The sequence below is a fragment of the Chiloscyllium plagiosum genome, chromosome 14 (genome assembly GCF_004010195.1).
Source record: "Chiloscyllium plagiosum isolate BGI_BamShark_2017 chromosome 14, ASM401019v2, whole genome shotgun sequence".
Classification (NCBI taxonomy): Eukaryota; Metazoa; Chordata; class Chondrichthyes; order Orectolobiformes; family Hemiscylliidae; genus Chiloscyllium; species Chiloscyllium plagiosum.
The window spans coordinates 9,505,490-9,523,400 of record NC_057723.1 but is presented as its reverse complement, the minus strand read 5'-3'; the positions used below and the strand labels follow the sequence as shown (position 1 = coordinate 9,523,400).

General features: G+C 44.0%; 1 protein-coding gene and 1 pseudogene across 1 annotated transcript; one reads left to right on the top strand and one right to left on the bottom strand.

Moving 5' to 3' along the window:
- Nucleotides 1–7,366: 7,366 nt before the first annotated feature.
- Nucleotides 7,367–8,908, top strand: LOC122556883 (E3 ubiquitin-protein ligase RNF130-like). Its single transcript, XM_043704142.1, has one exon. The coding sequence runs from the start codon at nucleotides 7,702–7,704 to the stop codon at nucleotides 8,347–8,349; it is 648 nt and encodes a 215-aa protein (XP_043560077.1). The 5' UTR covers nucleotides 7,367–7,701; the 3' UTR covers nucleotides 8,350–8,908.
- A 5,025-nt stretch (nucleotides 8,909–13,933) lies between these two features.
- LOC122557010 lies at nucleotides 13,934–14,051 on the bottom strand (annotated as a pseudogene).
- Nucleotides 14,052–17,911: the final 3,860 nt, after the last annotated feature.

The window sequence follows — 17,911 nt, the reverse complement described above, 5'->3', positions numbered from 1 at the left end:
TACTCTGGTGAAATCTCATATCTCTTGATCATTTGTCAGGTTTCAGGATTTCCAATTCAGTAACATAACTACTGTTTAACAGGGTTTTAACGACTGGTCTAATGGAGATGTAAATGAATGCAAATTGATTCCATACCAACATGATAAGCATTGGTATTTGCAGTGTAAATTTAATCTTGGGGCCCTCATCAGATGTTGCTGTTCCTCTGTTGAGCTCCAGAGGGAGCAGCCAATGTCAAATAATCTATTTTTCAGCATTGTTAATGGAGGGATAAAGATTGGACTAAGATATTGGAAAAACTCCGTGATATACATCAAAACTGCTACATTCATCTGTTCCAGTTCATGATCTCAACTGAAAGCAACCTGTTCAACAATAAAACCCTCCCTTCAGTATTGCCCGTCCATTAGTGTAGAACTGTCCCTCCTTGACAATGCAGCACTCCCACAGCTCTCTCTCTTTTGGTGCAGTACGTCCTCAGTACTGTGCAACATTGTTTTGGTTCTGCCAGTCCATATTGTAGCGCAGCCTCAGGACTGCCCGTTTGACAGCATAGCATTGTTTCAGGTCTACCCCTCTGACAGTGCAGCACTCTTTCAATACAACATTGGAGGCTGGAATTTGGGCTCAGGTCTCTGGAATATGGAACTTGCTCATCACAGTCAATCTGATTCTGTGTCCCTTTCATGATGTAGCTTTCCTGCCAGGATTCATTAGGCAGGGGTAAGCACAGGCTTTTCCAACAGACACCAGCATCTGAATCTTGGGTCACCAATTCCATCCTCTATTCCACACTGAGTCAGTGCAGGCCACAAGCTACGGATGCTGCTATCTGTAAATGTCCACAAATTATTTGTTTAAAAGGAGCTGCATAATTGAAATGAAATCATTCAGCCCATCTAGCTCTTAAAATGTTGAGAGCTCAAAGGGAAGATCCTGTCTGTAAAGGCAATTCGCACACTTCCTGGAAAAAAAACACTTAACGTAAATTGAATATCGTCAGTGGTTAGCTCTCCCATTTCAGAGTTAGAAAGCTGTGGGTCAACTCAATTCCACAGACTTAGGCAGAAAATTCATGCTTAATGGACCAGTACAGATGGAACACTGCACTATCAGAGGAGCAATAGTTAAAGAACAACTAGGATCAGTACTGAGACAATGCTATATTTTCCAAAGGAGGACTGATGCAGTACTGCATGGTCTGATGGGCTGTGTTGAGAAGGTGTTACATCGTTATACATTGGGAAGACTGGAGGCTTCATTTTTAATCCATGCTGCATACTCATTCCCTAGGTAGCAACGTCGTCCTTCTCACTAACCTCAGTCTGAGATTAAGCCAGATTAACCCTGGTCTCATATTTGACCCTGACTTGAGTTTGCAACCACAGATTTCTGCCATTATGAAGATCACCATTTTTTCCCACCTCGATAATATTTCCAGACCTAGCCCTGGTCTAAGCTATTTGACTTCAAAACTCTACGCCACATTCTGCAATTGGATCCTTGACTTCCTGACCCACAGACCGCAGTGAAAATAGGCAACAACACTTCCTCCATGATAATCCTCAATACCAGCACCCCATAAGGCTGTGTACTCAGCCCCTTACTCTACTCTCTATACACTCATTACTGTGTGGCCAAATTTCATCCTAACTCTGTCGATAAGTTCGCTGACAAAACCATTTTTGTAGGTCAGATCTCAAACAATGACAGCTCAGAATACAAGAAAGGGATAGCGTGCCTGTTGACATGGTGTAAAATAAAACTCTCCCTCAACATCATTAAAATGAAAGAGCTGGTCATTGACTTTAGGAAACAAGGTAGAAGACACGTCTCTGTCTGCATTAATTGTGCTGAGGTGCAGATGATTGAGTGCGTCAAGTTCCTAGGAATGATGATCACCAAAAATCTGTCCAGGTCCACCCACGTTGACATTACAGTCAAGAAAGCATAACGCCTCTACTTCTTTGGGAAGCTAAGGAAATTCGATCTTAAAACATGAAGACTCTTAACAATTTTTATGAATGCACCATAGAAGGCATTATAACTAGATACATTGCAATTTGTATGGCAACTGCTCTGCCTAGGACCGTAAGAAACTAATCCATCACGCAAACCAATCCATCACGCAAACCAATTTTCCATCCTCTGATTTCATCTATATTTCTCGTTGCCTCAGGAAAACAGCCAACATAATCAAAAATCCTCCCTCCCTAGTTACATACACTTCCAACCTCTTTTGTCAGGCAGACGATACAAAAGCTTAAATACATGTACCAATAGGTTTAAGAACAGTTTCTTTCCCACTGTTATTGGACTTCTGAATGGACCTCACAAAGTTAAATTTTGTGTTGATCTTGCTATTTGTGCACTTTCTCTGTAGCCGTAACATTATGTTCCTTGCTCTGTTGTATTATCCTAATACAGGCTGGTATGACCTGCCTACACTGCATGCAAAACAAAACTTTTCACTATACCTAGGTATATGTGGCAATAATAAATCAAATCAAATCAAATCACAAAAAGCTCCTCCAGCCCCACAACTTTGTTCACCTCTAATTCTGACTTCTTGACCATCGCTGATTTTATTCCAGTTAACCATCATCTTCAGTTGGTTGGACCTTAAGGTCACAAATTCTCTCACTAAACCTTTCTGTCTTACTTCTGGATTAGTGGTGCTGGAAGAGCACAGCAGTTCAGGCAGCATCCAAGGAGCTTCGAAATTGACGTTTCGGGCAAAAGCCCTTCATCAGGAAACGTCGATTTCGAAGCTCCTTGGATGCTGCCTGAACTGCTGTGCTCTTCCAGCACCACTAATCCAGAATCTGGTTTCCAGTATCTGCAGTCATTGTTGTTACCTCCTTTCTGTCTTACTCTCTTTCTCTGTCCTTGAAGGCACTCCTTAAAACATTTGATAAAGCTTTTGGTCATCGTACCCAATGTCTCCATTTTGAGCTGGATATAACATTAGTTAGGACATGGCTAGAGTACTGTGTGCAGTTCTGGTTACCACACTGTTAGATGGATGTGATTGCACGAGGGAGAGTGAGGAGAGAATCACCAGTTTTTTCCTGGGCTAGAGCGATTCAGCTCTGGAAAGAGACTAGATAGACTTGGGCTGTTTTTCTTCGAACCAAAAAGGTGGAGGGAGTACTTGATTAAAGTGCACAAAGTTATGAGGAGCACAGGTAAGGAGAAACGTTTCCCCTTTGCAGAGATCAGCAAGGTGGCCTTTTGTGTGGAGCCACAGAAAATGGGAGATACTAAACGAGTATTTTGCGTCAGTATTTACTGTGGAAAAGGATATGTAGAATGTAGGGAAATAGATGGTGACATCTTGCAAAATGTCCATATTACAGAGGAGGAAGTCTGGATGTCTTGAAACAATGGCCTAGCAGTATTGTCACTAGACTAATAATCCAAAGACCAAAACAATGTTCTGGAGTTTTAATCCCACTAATGCAGGTGGTGGAATTTGAATCCAATAAAAATCTAGAATTAAGAGTCTAATAATGACCATGAAACCACTGTCAATTGTCAGAAAAACTCATCTAGTTCCCTTATGTCCTTTTGGAATGAAAGCTGACATCCCTATCTGGTCCGGCCTGCATGTAACTCTCCAAATTCACAGCAATATGAGTCATAGAGTCAAAGTCTCAGTTTTGAAGATGAAGAAATCTTACTTTTAGTGATCTGACAAATTCTTTGAATTTACCTCTGAACTTTCTTTTAACTGTTTGCAGCAATTAGTTCAATTGACTGCTCTTCTTCCTCCATTGATGGTGCTCTTTTATCTGGCAGAGCAATTGCCCCAAGATTGCATTCCAACCTGTATTTTTCTTTGATTCATTCTCAGAATGCGGGTGTCACTGACTAAGCCAGCATTTATTTTACATCCCCAGAGGGCAATTAAGTGTCAATCACATTGCTGTTGGTTGGTTGACTCTTGGCAATGAGGGATTTGATTTTTTTTTATTGTCACGTGTACTGAAGTACAGTGAAAAGCTTTGTTTACGAGCAGTACAGGCAGATCATAGTAAGCAAGGATTTACAGATCAGAAAGATTCAGACAGAGGCACACAGGTTACATTGCACAGGGCGTACCCTAGGCGAGAGTAACATTAGCAAGGTCAGTATTATGAGGCTAGACAGTCCATTCATCTGTCAAATAATGGCCAGAAAGAGGCTGTTCCTGAGCCTGCTGGTGCGTCTGTTCAGGCTTATGTACCTTCTGCCTGACGGAAGAGGTTGTAGGAGATCGTTACCGGGGTGCGATGGGTCTTTGATGATGTTGGCCACCTTTCCGAGGCAGTGAGCCGTGTAAATGAAGCCCATGGATGGAAGGTTGACTTTCGTGATGGTCTGGACTGTGTGCATCACCTTCTGTAGTTTCTTATGGTCCTGGGCAGAGCAGTTGCTGTACTAGGCTGTTATGTACTCAGACATTATGCTTTCAATTGTGCATAAGCACAGGTTGGTGAGGGTCCTTATGGACATGCCAAATTTCCTGAGCTACCTGAGGCAAAAAAAGCTTTGTTGTCCCTTCTTGACCATTGCATCTATATGGGCAATCCAAGACAGATTGTCAGTTATCATCACTCCCAGGAACTTGACGCGCTCAACCTCAGTTCCGTTGATGTAGATTGGGGTGGGGCGAAGCATGTTCTCCTCCCTTCTTTCTGAACTCAATGATCAGTTCTTTAGTTTTGCTGAAGTTGAGAGAGAGGTTGTTCTCACCGCACTACATCATCAAGCCCTCTAGCTCCCTTCTGTCTTTTGATGGGCTGACCTGGTCAGTGACAAATGAGAAAAAATGGAGTAAAAGTATTTAAAGTTGCTGTTAAACTGCAGTCTCCATGCAAGTTGTTGTTGTGGTACATAACCGCCCATGGATTTCAGAGGCACACCTGCTCGAAAGACAGCAATGCACATGCACTACATACAGTCAACAGTGAAGGGGTGGGGGCAAGGATGCACGCTCAGTAGACAGGGTCGGGGCTTGTGTACGCATACTCAGCTGGAAAGGGGTGAGGTTGAGAGAGTGGTGCTGGAAAAGCCCAGCAGGTCAGGCAGCATCCGAGGAGCAGGAGCATCGATGTTTCGGGTAATAGACATTCATCAGGAATGAGGCTTGTGAGCAGAGGGGTTAGAGAGATAAATGGGAGGGGGTTGGGGCTGGGAGAAGGGACCTGAGAGCGCAAGAGATAGATGGAGGTGGGACTAATGTTGATAGATCCGAGAGAAGGGTGGAGCGGAAAAGGTGGGAGGGAAGATGGACAAGTAGGACAGGTCATGAGGGTGGTGCTGAGTTGGGAGGTTGGAACTGGGAATAAGGTGGGGAGAGGGGAAATGAGGAAACGAGTGAAGTCCACATTGATGTCCCAAGGCAGAAGATGAGGCATTCTTCCTCCTGACGTTGCGTGGTTAAGGTGTGGCAATGGAGGATGCCCAGTACCTGCATGTCCTTGCCAGTATGGGAGGGGGAGTTGAGGTGTTCGGCCACAGGGCGGTGGGGTTGATTGGTGTGGGTGTCCTGGAGTTGTTCTCTGAAGCGCTCTGCAAGAAGGTATCCTGACTCCCCAATGTAGAGGAGACCGCATCGTGAGCGACGGATACAGTAAATGATAAATGGAAGTGCAGGTAAAACTCTGATGGATTTGGAAGGCTCCTTTGAGGCCTTGGACGGAGATGAGGGGGGAGGTGTGGGCGTAGGTTTTGCAATTCCTGTGATAGCAGGGGAAGGTGTCAGGAGGGGATGTTCTCTGAAGCGCTCTGCAAGAAGGTATCCTGGCTCCCCAATGTAGAGGAGACCACATCGTGAGCGACGGATACAGTAAATGATAAATGGAAGTGCAGGTAAACTTCTGATGGATTTGGAAGGCTCCTTTGAGGCCTTGGACGGAGATGAGGGGGGAGGTGTGGGCGTAGGTTTTGCAATTCCTGTGATAGCAGGGGAAGGTGTCAGGAGGGGAGGGTGGGTTAGTGGGGGACGTGGACCTGACAAGGGAGTCGTGGAGGGAATGGTCTTTACAGAAAGCGAATAGGGGTGGGGAAGGAAATATATCCCTGGTAGTGGAGTGCGTTTGTAGGTGACGGAAATGGCAGAGGATGATGCGATGTATACGGAGGTTGATATGTATGTATACAGAGGTTGATGGGGTGGAAGGTGAGGACCAGTTGCTGTTCTTGTTGCAGTTGGAGAGGTGGGGTTCAAGGGCAGAGGTGCAGGAAGTGGATGAGATGTGCTGGAAGGCATCATCAACCACATGGGAGGGGAAATTGCAGTCTTTGAAGAAGGAGGCCATCTGGTGTGCTCTGTGGTTGGACTAGTCCTCCTGGGAGCAGATGCAGCTGAGGCAGAGGAATTGAGAATAACAGAATACTGCTATCCCTTATTCCCAATTCCTCTGCCTCCACTGCATCTGCTCCCAGGAGGGCTGGTTCACCCCTATCCGCTTTCCGTAAAGACCATTCCCTCTATGACTCCCTTGTCAGGTCCATGCCCCCCCAACTAAAACCACCCTCGCCTCCTGGCTCTTTCCCCTGCCACCGCAGGAACTGCAAAACCTGCGCCCACACCTTCCTCCTCATCTCCATCCAAGACCCTGAAGGAGCCTTCCCACATCCATCAGAGTTTTATCTGCACTTCCACACATGTCACTTACTGTATCCGTTGCTCCCGCTGTGGTCTCCTCTACATTAAGGAGACAGGACTTCTACTTGCAGAGTGCTTCATTGAATATAACTGGGACACCCGCACCAACCAACCCCACCACACATGGCTGAACACTTAAACTCTTCCTCCCAATTTGCCAAGGACATGCAGGTCCTGCGCCTCCTCCATCGCCACACCCTAAATACCAGATGCCAGGATTGAGAATGTCTCATCCCCTTTGTGACCCTCCAACCACATGACATCAATGTGGATTTCACCAGTTTCCTCATTTCTCCACCCCCATCTTATTCCAGTTCTGATCTGGCACTGCCGTCTTGACTTGTCCTTACCTGTTCATCTTCCTGCACCTTTTCCGCTCCACCCTCCTCTCCGACTTATCACCATTACCCCACCTCCATCCACCTATCACTATCAGCTAACCTTTCCCCAGCCCCAGCCCCAGCCCCCTCCCATTTATCTCTCGACCCCCTCGGCTCAGAAGCCTCATTCCTGATGAAGGACTCTTGCCCGAAACGTCGATTCTCCTGCTCCTCGGATGCTGCCTGACCTGCTGTGCTTTTCCAGCACTCCACTCTCTACCCTGACCTCCAGCATCTGCAGTCCTCACTTTCTCTTGGAAAGGGGCGGGGCGGTTAGGGGAGGAAAGGGGCGGGGGCGAGGACGCTTGGACGGCAGGTGGGACGGGGCAGGGCTGCGCATGCTCGGCTGGTTGCGGGGGTTTCGGTAGTGCAGGGGAGTCCCGCCTGGGTGTCGCGCATGCGCCTGGGCTCTCGGTGCCCGGGCTGTCAAAAGCCCCAGGGGCGACAGTGTTGGACGGGGCACGCGGGAAGTCGAGCCGACCGGGATTTTTTTTTATTTTAAACCGACAACGTCTCTGTGTGGGCGATGGAGGGAAGAGAGAGAGAGAAAAAAAACAATGCTGAGATGAAGTGGTGCCGGTTTTAATCGGGGACGCGATCGTTTTGTTGTGTTACCGCGGGCGGCGGAGGGAGGTGAAAAGCGGCGGTTGGAAACGTGCTCGAGGATGGAGCGGGCGACTCGCGCGCGGCCGCCGCCCCCCGTGCTTCCCGCCGCCTACTTGTTGCTGCTGCTGCTGCTGGTGTTCCCCGGGCGGGCCCGGAGCCAGAGCGAGCCCCCGGACCACGACAGCGTCAAGGACGAGCTGGTGATCGCCGCGGTGAAGGTGTCCTACGTGGACCGGGCCAGCGGGCAGCGGGTGCTGCTGCCCGACCGCGGCGAGGACAGCCGCTACGGGCGCGACTCGCCGAAGGAAGGGCTGGAGGGCGGCACGGTGCTGGTGCCCGCGCGGGCGCCCGGCAGAGCCCGCAACCTGCAGGGCTGCGAGCCGCGCACCCGGTTCGCGGTGCCGCCCGACACCCGGCGCTGGATCGCGCTGCTCAGCCGGGGCAACTGCACCTTCAAGCAGAAGATCCTGCTGGCGGCCGCCCAGAAGGCGGCGGCCGTGGTCATTTACCACAACGTGTCGGGCGAGAAGCCCATCACCATGTCCCACGAAGGTAACTCGGCGGGGGGGCGAGGGGCGGGGGCCGCCTTAGCCATAGCCAGCGCTCAGGTCAAGCCTAGAGCTGGTCCAGCAGCAGAGGGGCAGGGGCGAGTTCAGCTGGGAAGTGTCAGAGATGCACTGGAGAGGAGGTGGGGGATCTCCAACTGAGAGATGGATCGGAATTAAACCAGCACATTGAGAGAGAGGTGGGGAGGGGGCAATTTACCCAGCAGGTGGACATACAGGGAGTGTCTCAGCGATAGTGGGGGTTAAAGGGAAGGATAGAGGTTAAGTAAAGAAGGAGGCATTCATGGCCTGGAGGATGTTAAGGATAGTTGGACGTGCTGGTGAATTTTAGTGGGTGGAATGGATTTAGCTTTGGAGGAGGTTACAGATATGGAGGTGACTCGATTAGACTCCAGGCAACTGTGTGGATGTAGAGCTGCAGATCACCACAGAGACTACATTGAGCAGGAGATGGGGACATTAAGGGGAATCAAGGTTGTGGCACACTTAATGCCACTTGTGACGCCTGGAGAATATTACGTCAATAGGGAGCATTGTAGAGACTGGAGAATATTACCGAGATATAGAAGATGGCTTGGATTGGAGAATATTACAGGAATAGAGAGGGAGTATAAATAAATAGAGAGGAATGGATAACCCTGCAATGTGTGAATAATGTAGTGAGGAGCTAAACATGGAGGGGGTAGGGGAGTTTAAAAAGTGAAAGTATTGTTCCCATTTTAAGTGTGGCGCAGAGTTTCAATGTCAGATTGTGACAGTGGAATTCATAATACGAAGTAAATACTTCAGATGTTGAAAATCTTAAATGTGAAATATGTGTATGTAAGTGGTGCCCATCAACTTCTCAAAAAAAAGGTCTTCATGATTTAGAGACGCTGGTGTTGGACTGGGGTGTACAAAGTTAAGAATCACACAACACCACCTGCTTATAGTCCAGCAGGTTTATTTGGAAGCACTAGTTTTCGTTGCACTAATCCTTCATCAGATGGACAACCACCTGACGAAGGAGCAGCACTCCAAAAGCTAGTGCTTCCAAATAAACCTGTTGGACTATAACCTGGTGTTGTGTGATTTTTATTTTAACTCGCTGTTGCATTATTCCTTATTTTTGCTTTGCAATACATCAGTCATGCCTGGCAGCTGCAAAATTGTTTAGTTTTCGTACTCATGTGGGTTTTCTGTCTGATTTTTGAGATAATGTTTGTGAGGCATCCTCATCTCATTGGGGTACAAAAGGGACCTTTGCATTTGTTCTTGAATGCCATACAAAGCTCTGCATCCCACCGTCCAGGTGGCAGTGAAATATCTAATATTAAAACACAATAGTTGCCTTTCTAAGTCTTTTTCTAAAATTAATAGCTTTTGAGAATAATTCTGTAAGCCAACCAAATCTCTTCAATTTAAAGCTGTTAAGTTAGTTTTCCCCTGCACCCCTAAGATCCTCTTGGTTCAGATTATTTGTCTGACATTGGCTTTTTTATTTGCTCTCTTTGTTTCAGCTTAAGATGTTGTTTAAGTGAAAGGTCCAAGCTCAATAAAGCAGGTGCAATTGCGAAGATGGGTATGAGCAGAGCTTAGCTCACTTGCAAAGTTTAAATTTGTAGTCCAGATTTTTTTTAAAAAAGGACGTTTTTGCATTGTAAAGCGGAAACCCCATTTGTAGTGCTGGGAATGTGTTGTAACTACAGTTAGTGTAATTTGTTGCAAGAAGCATAATTTTTTTTGCAGCATTTGCGCTTCTCATTCAGTTGTCACTGATGTTCAAGATTAAGGTTTGTTTCTTGTGGTACTGTTGTTTCATTGCTCTGGATTGAATTTCCCACAACCTTTGCACCTGTTTTACTTGTACTTGCACTAGGGCATCAGAGAACCAAATGAAATGTTATGAAGCTATTCAGTGTTGTATTGGAGAGAGTGTAATTTTTTTTCTAAAAGTTTGACAATAACACAGGAATAAGCACTTCTTACGTGAAGTTTACATCAAATTAAGACATTGGCTTCCGTGGTACAGTTAGTAGCACGGAATAGGGAATTGAAAGTTCAAGTCCTGAGTTAAGCACAAAAATCTAGGCTAACAGCCAATGCAGTATTAAGGGAGATCTGCATTGTTGGAGGCTGATGAGCTATTAGACTGAGACCTCATTTGCATTCCAAGTTTAAAAATGCAATATTTTGAAGAGCAGTGTACTGTAGTTCTTCCTAGTGTTCTGGGCCTACATTATCCCTGATCAGTTGACATCGTTTGGGGGAGGCAATGGCCTTGTGGTATTGTGGCTGAACTGTAAATCCAGAGGTAAAAACAGATGCTGGAAACCAGATTCTGGATCAGTGGTGCTGCAAGAGCACAGCATTGTTGTAAATCCAAAGACCCAGGCAATGTTCTGGTACCTGGGTTCAACTCCCACCATGGCAGATGGTGGAATTTGGATTCTATTTTTAAAAAAAATCTGGAACTAAAAGTCTGACCATGAATTCATTGTCAGGAGAAATACATCTGGTTCACAAATTACCTTTTTAGGGAGAGTAACTGCCATCCTTAGCTGATCTGTGTACATGTGACTCCAGATCTTCAGCAATGTGGTTCACTGTTAATGCTCCTTGGGCAATTAGGGGTAGGCAATAAGTGCCCAAGCTAGTGATGCCCTCATCCCATAAATGATTTTTTAAAAATGTAAGACTACAGGTCAGTTGGTACACTGCTGTTTGTTGAAATCTGCCAACTGGAGCTTTTTTTTTCACCTCTTGCTTGCATTTGATGATCAAAATTTATTGTTATGGTCAGTCATCAACTGGATTTTTATTGTACTGTCAGGAAAGTTGGGGAAAAACAAACTGGATGGACCTTGGTCCTCCTTCCAGTAATTCCTACATTCCAAAAATGCCTTTTCCCAAAAAGAAAAGGAATAACGAAATTGCTCCAAGTAAATTATGGCTCGAATTAGATAATGGGTGGGCAAATGCTATGCCATGAACAACTCTGGAGAAACAAGACATTGACTTTGTGAATAAAGATGCGTTCTGATGACTATCTAATGTTCTGCAATGGGGGTTGGAAACTTATTTCCACCCTGCTATGATTTAGAAACCATATCTTGTCTTGAGAATGTGCTGAATCGCAATACCATGAACGTAATATTGAATAAACATAAAGTTTATGTAAAGGTGTGAATTTGTATTTTAAAATCTAAATTTTTAATGTAATTGTTATTTATGTGATATGTTTGTTTATTTACTAGTCTTCAGAACTTGCTGATGAAGGTGGTAGAAAGCAGAAATTTCTATTCGGTTAAAACTTCTGTCCTTGCTGATCTATTGTTAAGCTGCCACTCATATGATTGAAAATTAACCTCCCATGTTGTGATTGTATTTCATGCAGTTATTTATAAATATTAATGTATAAATTACACTGAAGGATATGGTGCCTTTTGAATGACTTTCAGAAACATTGTCCTTTCAAAGAAAACATTTTTGTTCGAAAATCTTGTTAGTTTGGTTTTACTTGTGATTATGGATGGTATTTAATGATTTTTGAAATAGCGATTTTTAAATAGCTTAAAACAGCATGTTGTTAGTGTGGGGGGTGTAATATGATTTTTGAAAATAGTTTTTGTCTAAATTAAGACGACTGTGAATAAACATGTGACACTGCATTCCTTAATCATGCTTATGCTTGATTTTTAATTTGGGAAGGTCCCCAAATTTCAGGTTAGTCTTTACATTTTTTTAAAACTCTACCATTCATTTACTGGCATTCATTGTTGTCAGTGTTGCACTTTCCATAAACTGGGATGTTTGCAGAGATGTCCAAGTTTAATATATCTGTTCATGTTGACTCTCATTGGAGCATTTGAGTTTGATTTAGAATATGTACTGAAAGATAAGGTATCACAAGGTTAAGAAATATTATTAGATTTTATTCCAGCATAGTCATTCTTAATTAAAGTGAATCTCAAAGCAGTATGGTATTAGTTTCACCAGAATCACGAAAGGCTGAACAACACAGACCTATTTTTCTTTGTCATTTTATAAATTCAATGCAGATGTCAGATCTTGGATGTGGGTTTGCTCGCTGAGCTTGAAGGTTCATTTCCAGACATTTAGTTACCCTACTAGGTAACGTCTTCAGTGGGCCTCAGGCGAAGCAATGCTGAAAATTCCTGATTTCTATTTATATGTTTGGGTTTCTTTGGGTTGGTGATGTTATTTCTTGTGGTGAAGTCATTTCCTGTTCCTTTTCTCAGGTGGTGATAGATGTGGTCTAGCTTGATGTTTGTTGATAGAATTCTGGTTGGAATGCCATGCTTCTAGGAATTCTTGTGCATGTCTTTATTTGGCTTGTCCTAGGATGGATGTGTTGTCCCAGTCGAAGTGGTGTCCTTCCTCATCCGTATGTGAGAATACTAGTCAGAGAGGGTCATGTTGTTTTGTGGCTAGTTGATGTTCATGTATTTTGGTGGCTAGTTTTCTGCCTGTCTGTCCAATGTAGTGTTTGTTACAGTTCTTGCATGGTACTTTGTAAATGACATTAGTTTTGCTCGACTGTATAGGGTCTTTCAAGTTCATTAGCTGCTGTTTTAGTGTATTGGTGGGTTTGTGGGTGACCATAATGCCAAGGGGTCTGAGTAGTCTAGAATTCCTAGAAGCATGGCATTCTAACCAGAACTCTATCAACAAACACATCGAGTTAGACCTCATCTACCACCCCCTGAGAAAAGAACAGGAAGTGACATCACCTCAGGAAATGATGTCACCAACCCAAAGAAACCCAGACATATAAATAGAAAGCAGGAATTTTCAGCATTGCTTTGCCTGAGGCCCACTGAAGATGTTACCTAGTAGGGTAATGAAACGTCTGGAAATAACCTGCAAGCTCAGTGAGCAAACCAACGCCCAAAACCTCAACCTGAGCTACAAATCTTCTCCAAAACTCGCTACGTGAGATCTGTTTTTCTGTGTTTATTGTAAATGTGAAGTGTGTGGTTTGGATTGAGAAGCTGCAACTTTGAGTGAGGGAATCTTGTGGTTCAATCTCTAAAGATCTAGCCAAGTTTGCATTTAACTATAAAAATTGCTTTGAAAGCAAAGTTTGTATTTCCTTCAAATTTAGACAGGATACATAGACTTCAATTGAAGAGCATCTGAAGTTAGTTATCTAGTTTAATCTGATTTCTATAATTTGGAGGTGCTGGTGTTGGACCAGGGTGGACAAGGTTAAAAATCACACAACTCCAGGTTACAGTCCAACAGGTTTATTTGGAAGCACTGATTTCTGTAGTTATACCAGAGTTTGTATCTCTGAGACTTTGGTATCCATATGCCAATCTGATAATCGCTTGGACTGAATGGAAACTGGATGTAAATCAGGTGTTACCTTTCCTGCCTCTTTTCAACTTGATTATTAGATTAGATTCCCTACAGTGTGGAAACAGGCACTTTGGCCCAACCAGTCCACAAAGACCTTCCGACGAGCAACCCACCCAGACCCATTTCCCCTCTGACTAACGCACCTAACACTGGACAAACTAGCATGGCCAATTCACCTGCCCTGCACATCTTTGGACTGTGGAAGGAAACCGAAGCACCTAGAGGAAACCTACGCAGACACTGGGTAAATGTGCAGACCCCACAAGATAGTCACCCAAGGCTGGAATTGAACCTGGAACCCTGGTGCTGTGAGGCAGCCGTGCTAACCACTGAGCGACCGTGCCACCCCTTCTTTTTTAAAAGCCTACTTCATCTAGTATTCCCGGGGGTCTCCCATCCAAGTACTAACCAGGCTTGAGTCTGCTTACCTTCCGAGATCAGACGAGATCGGGCGTTTTCAGACTAGTATGACCGTAGGCAACGTCATTACAGGGGAAAAACCTGATTGGTGGGTTATTCTACTTGTAATAAATAGTTTGTATATGGCAGGATGTTTGGCTATAAAGCGTATGGAAAGTCCTGGACACCATGTGGCTTAGATCTACAGGAAGTGTTACCAGCGGTTGTGATCTGCATTGGTATCATTGCCATAGGTTAGAGGTACTTTTTTTTAATTTTGCCTCTTGAAAGCACATTTTAGGGAACTGGGAAAGAGAGAACTGCCTTTGGGGCCCTTTTTAAATCTCTGGTTATTACTAGTGCCATGTGCTAGTGAGCATAAGAATACAAAAATTGAGTATGTGGCTAGAGAATTTACATAGAATGGACAGCCTTAGATTAGAATCGTGAGTGTGATGCTGGAAAAGCACAGCCAGTCAGGCAGCAACTGAGGAGCAGGAGAGTCAACGTTTTGAGCATATGCTCGTCATTAGGAATGGCGAATTCTTGCAACTATGTTTCTTGTGAACTTTCCAACATTGCAAATAAATGTTTGTAACTAGAGTTAAATTAGAATTCCTGTGTGACTTAGCAGAAACTAAATTGCACTTTGTTATTTGACTTCCAAGGTAGTTTTCTGAAAAAGAGTTGGCTGTAACAACTGTATTGTGACCTTAATTTTTATTGATAATTGTGATTTAGAATGCATGGTTGTCATTTTTTCTTCTAAAATAGACAAATAGCTGACTTTCCTCACCTGTAATATGTGAAATATTTTGTCCCTCTTATGTTGCGTTCAGTGCCATTCCTTTTACCCCATCCCCATTCTAGATCTTGTTTGTTTCAGTTGACTGATACTATCATTTTGTTTCTTTATTGCCAGAATCCGTTTTTTAAAAAGTGCTTCAAATATTGGTAACTGAACTATGACTAATAACATTTGAAGTAGATTAATTTATATAAATGCGAAGTGTTGCATTTTGGGAAAGCCAATCTTAGCAGGGCTTATACACTTAATGGTAAGGTCCTAGGGAGTGTTGCTGAACAAAGAGAACTTGGAGTGCAGGTTGGAGTGCTCCTTGAAAGTAGAGTCGCAGTTAGATATGAAGAAGGCGTTTGGTATGCTTTCCTTCATTGGTCAGAGTATTGAGTACAGGAGTTGGGAGGTCATGTTGTGGCTATGCATGACGTTGGTTAGGCCATTTTTGGAATATTGCGTGCAATTCTGGTCTCCTTCCTATTGAAAAGCTGTTGTGAAACTTGAAAGGGTTCAGAAAAGATTTGCAAGGATGTTGCCAGGGTTGGAGGATTTGAGACATGGAGAGATTAACTAGGGCTGTTTTCCCTGGAGCATCGGAGGCTGAGGGGTAACCTCATAGAGGTTTATAAAAGCATGAGGGGCATGGAAAGGATAAATAGACAAGGTCTTTTCCCTGGGATGGGTAGTCCAGAACTAGAGGGAATAGGTTTAGGGTGAGAAGGGAAAGATATACAAGAGACCTAAGGAGCAACTTTTTTTCACTCAATGGGTAGTGTTTATATGGAATGGGCTGCCAGAGGAAATGGTGGAGGCTAGTACAATTGCAATATTGAAACGGTATCTGGATGGATGTATGAAAAAGAGTTTGGAGGAATATGGGCCGGGTACTAGCAGGTGGGACTAGATTGGTTTGGGATATCTGGTCAGCTTGGACGAGTTGGACTGAAGGGTCTGTTTCCATGCTGTACATCTCTGTGCCTCTATAAGCAAGTTGCTGATGTATGAATTTGGCCAATTCCCTTTTTTTCAGAATTTATTGACAGCTCTATATTATGTCGTTTCATGATTTTTTTTTTCTCCTATTGGAGAATTAAATAATTGTGAATGAACAATATTTTTTGTGCTCTTGTCCCCATGGCCCCCCCCCCCAAAAAAAAAACAAAAAGCTATTGCCTTGCTAGACCTGTTATATTGCTGTTGTTGTAAAATGCACATTTTGTGAATACTGTATGGGTGAAATTTTAATATCCTCTGGCCCATTATGTCTCCTTGCATGTAGCTTAAAGATGTATGCAGGAGAAATGTGCAATACTTTTTATATACATTTTATTTCTACGTGTCTAAATAAAGCATTTCCAAGACCGTCATGACCCTAACTCCTCTAAAGGTTTTCTCCAATCACAACGCCCAATCTCTCTGTTCTCCAGTTCAGAATAACCCATTTTTATTTCCTTTCCAAGATCCCCAGTTGGGACCATCCTGGCACTCCAATTTGTTTCAGTCTGTTCCTATTCCACTGAACTAATCCCATTTCCTACTTTTATCTTGCTTATGTCCACTCATTTCCCACCTTCATCTGAGACTCTTCCAATGTCCTCTTTTAGATTAGATTAGATTTTTTTAGATTACTTAGTGTGGAAACAGGCCCTTCGGCCCAACAAATCCACACCGACCCTCCGAAGAGCAACCCACCCAGAACCATTCCCCTATATTTACCCTTCACCTAACACTACGAGAATATTTAGCATGGCCAATTCACCTAACCTGCACGCTTTTTTTTTGGACTGTGGGAGGAAACCGGAGCACCCGGAGGAAACCCACGCAGACACTGGGAGAATGTGCAAACTCCACACAGACATTTGCCTGAGGCGGGAATTGAACCCGGGTCTCTGGCACTGTGAGGCAGCAGTGCTAACCACTGAGCTACCGGGCTGCCCCCAAAATTTCTCATTAACAGTTTCCAGTTTCCTTGCCCTAGCATCACCTTCCTGCAATGAACACTTAATTTTGCTTGACCTCCACTCCACATTAGGTTGGTCTGAGGATATGTGGAATATTCTTTGCATTCCTAATCAGGAACCTTCTTGCGTTTTTTTTTTTCATTTTGTTGTTACATCGATGTATTGGTCCAGTTTTCTGAACTAGAACATATCACATTTTTTATCCTTCTCTCTTTCACATAGACTATTTTCCAACTTTGCTTCCTTTCCTCTGTTTCGGTTCAAAACCAGTATTCACTCTAGATCCATTGACACCCACAGCTACTTTAACTACACTTCATCATATGTTTCATTCTATGTTTACCCTTTAAGAGTCATGCAGCATGGAACAGACCCGTCGGTCCAACTAGTCCAGGCCACCATGTTCCCAAACTAAACTAATCCCACCTGCTATCGCTTGGCCCATATTCCTCCAAACCTTTCCAATTCATGTACTTATTCAAATATCTTTCAAATGTTTTAATTGTATCTGCATGCACTATTTCCTCTGGAAGTTCTTTCTGTGCACAAACTATTGTGTGCAAAAAAAAACAAATTGCCCCTTGTCCATTTTACATTTTTCTCCTCTCACCTTGGAATATGCCCCCTAGTTTTTGAAAACCCCTACCTTGGGGAAAAGATCTTTTCTATGCCCGTTAAAATTTTGTAAACCTCTTTAAGGGCACACCTCAATCTCCTATGCTCCAGTGAAAGACATCCCAGCTTATCCAGTCTGTTTGTATAAATCAAATTCTCCATTCCAGGCAACATTGTTGTAAATATTTTCTGAACCCTCTCCAGTTTAATAATATACTTCCTATAACAGAACTACACACAGTACTCCGGAAGAGGCCTCACCAATTTTCTGTGCAATCTCAATAAGGCATCTCAGCTCCCATGTTCAGAGGTCTGAGCAGTGAAGGCAGTGCGAAACAGCACCCTTGTGACCCTGTCTACCTGTGACGCAGAATTCAAAGAATTAAGTGTCTGAACCCCTTGGTCTCTCTGTTCTACCACACTACCCAGGGCCCTACATTAATTCTGTAAGTCCTGCCTTGTTTGTTTTTGCCAAACTGAAACACCATGCATTTATCCAAATTAAATTCCATCTGCCACTCATCAGCCCATTGACTCAACTGGTCAAGATCTCTTTGTAATCGTA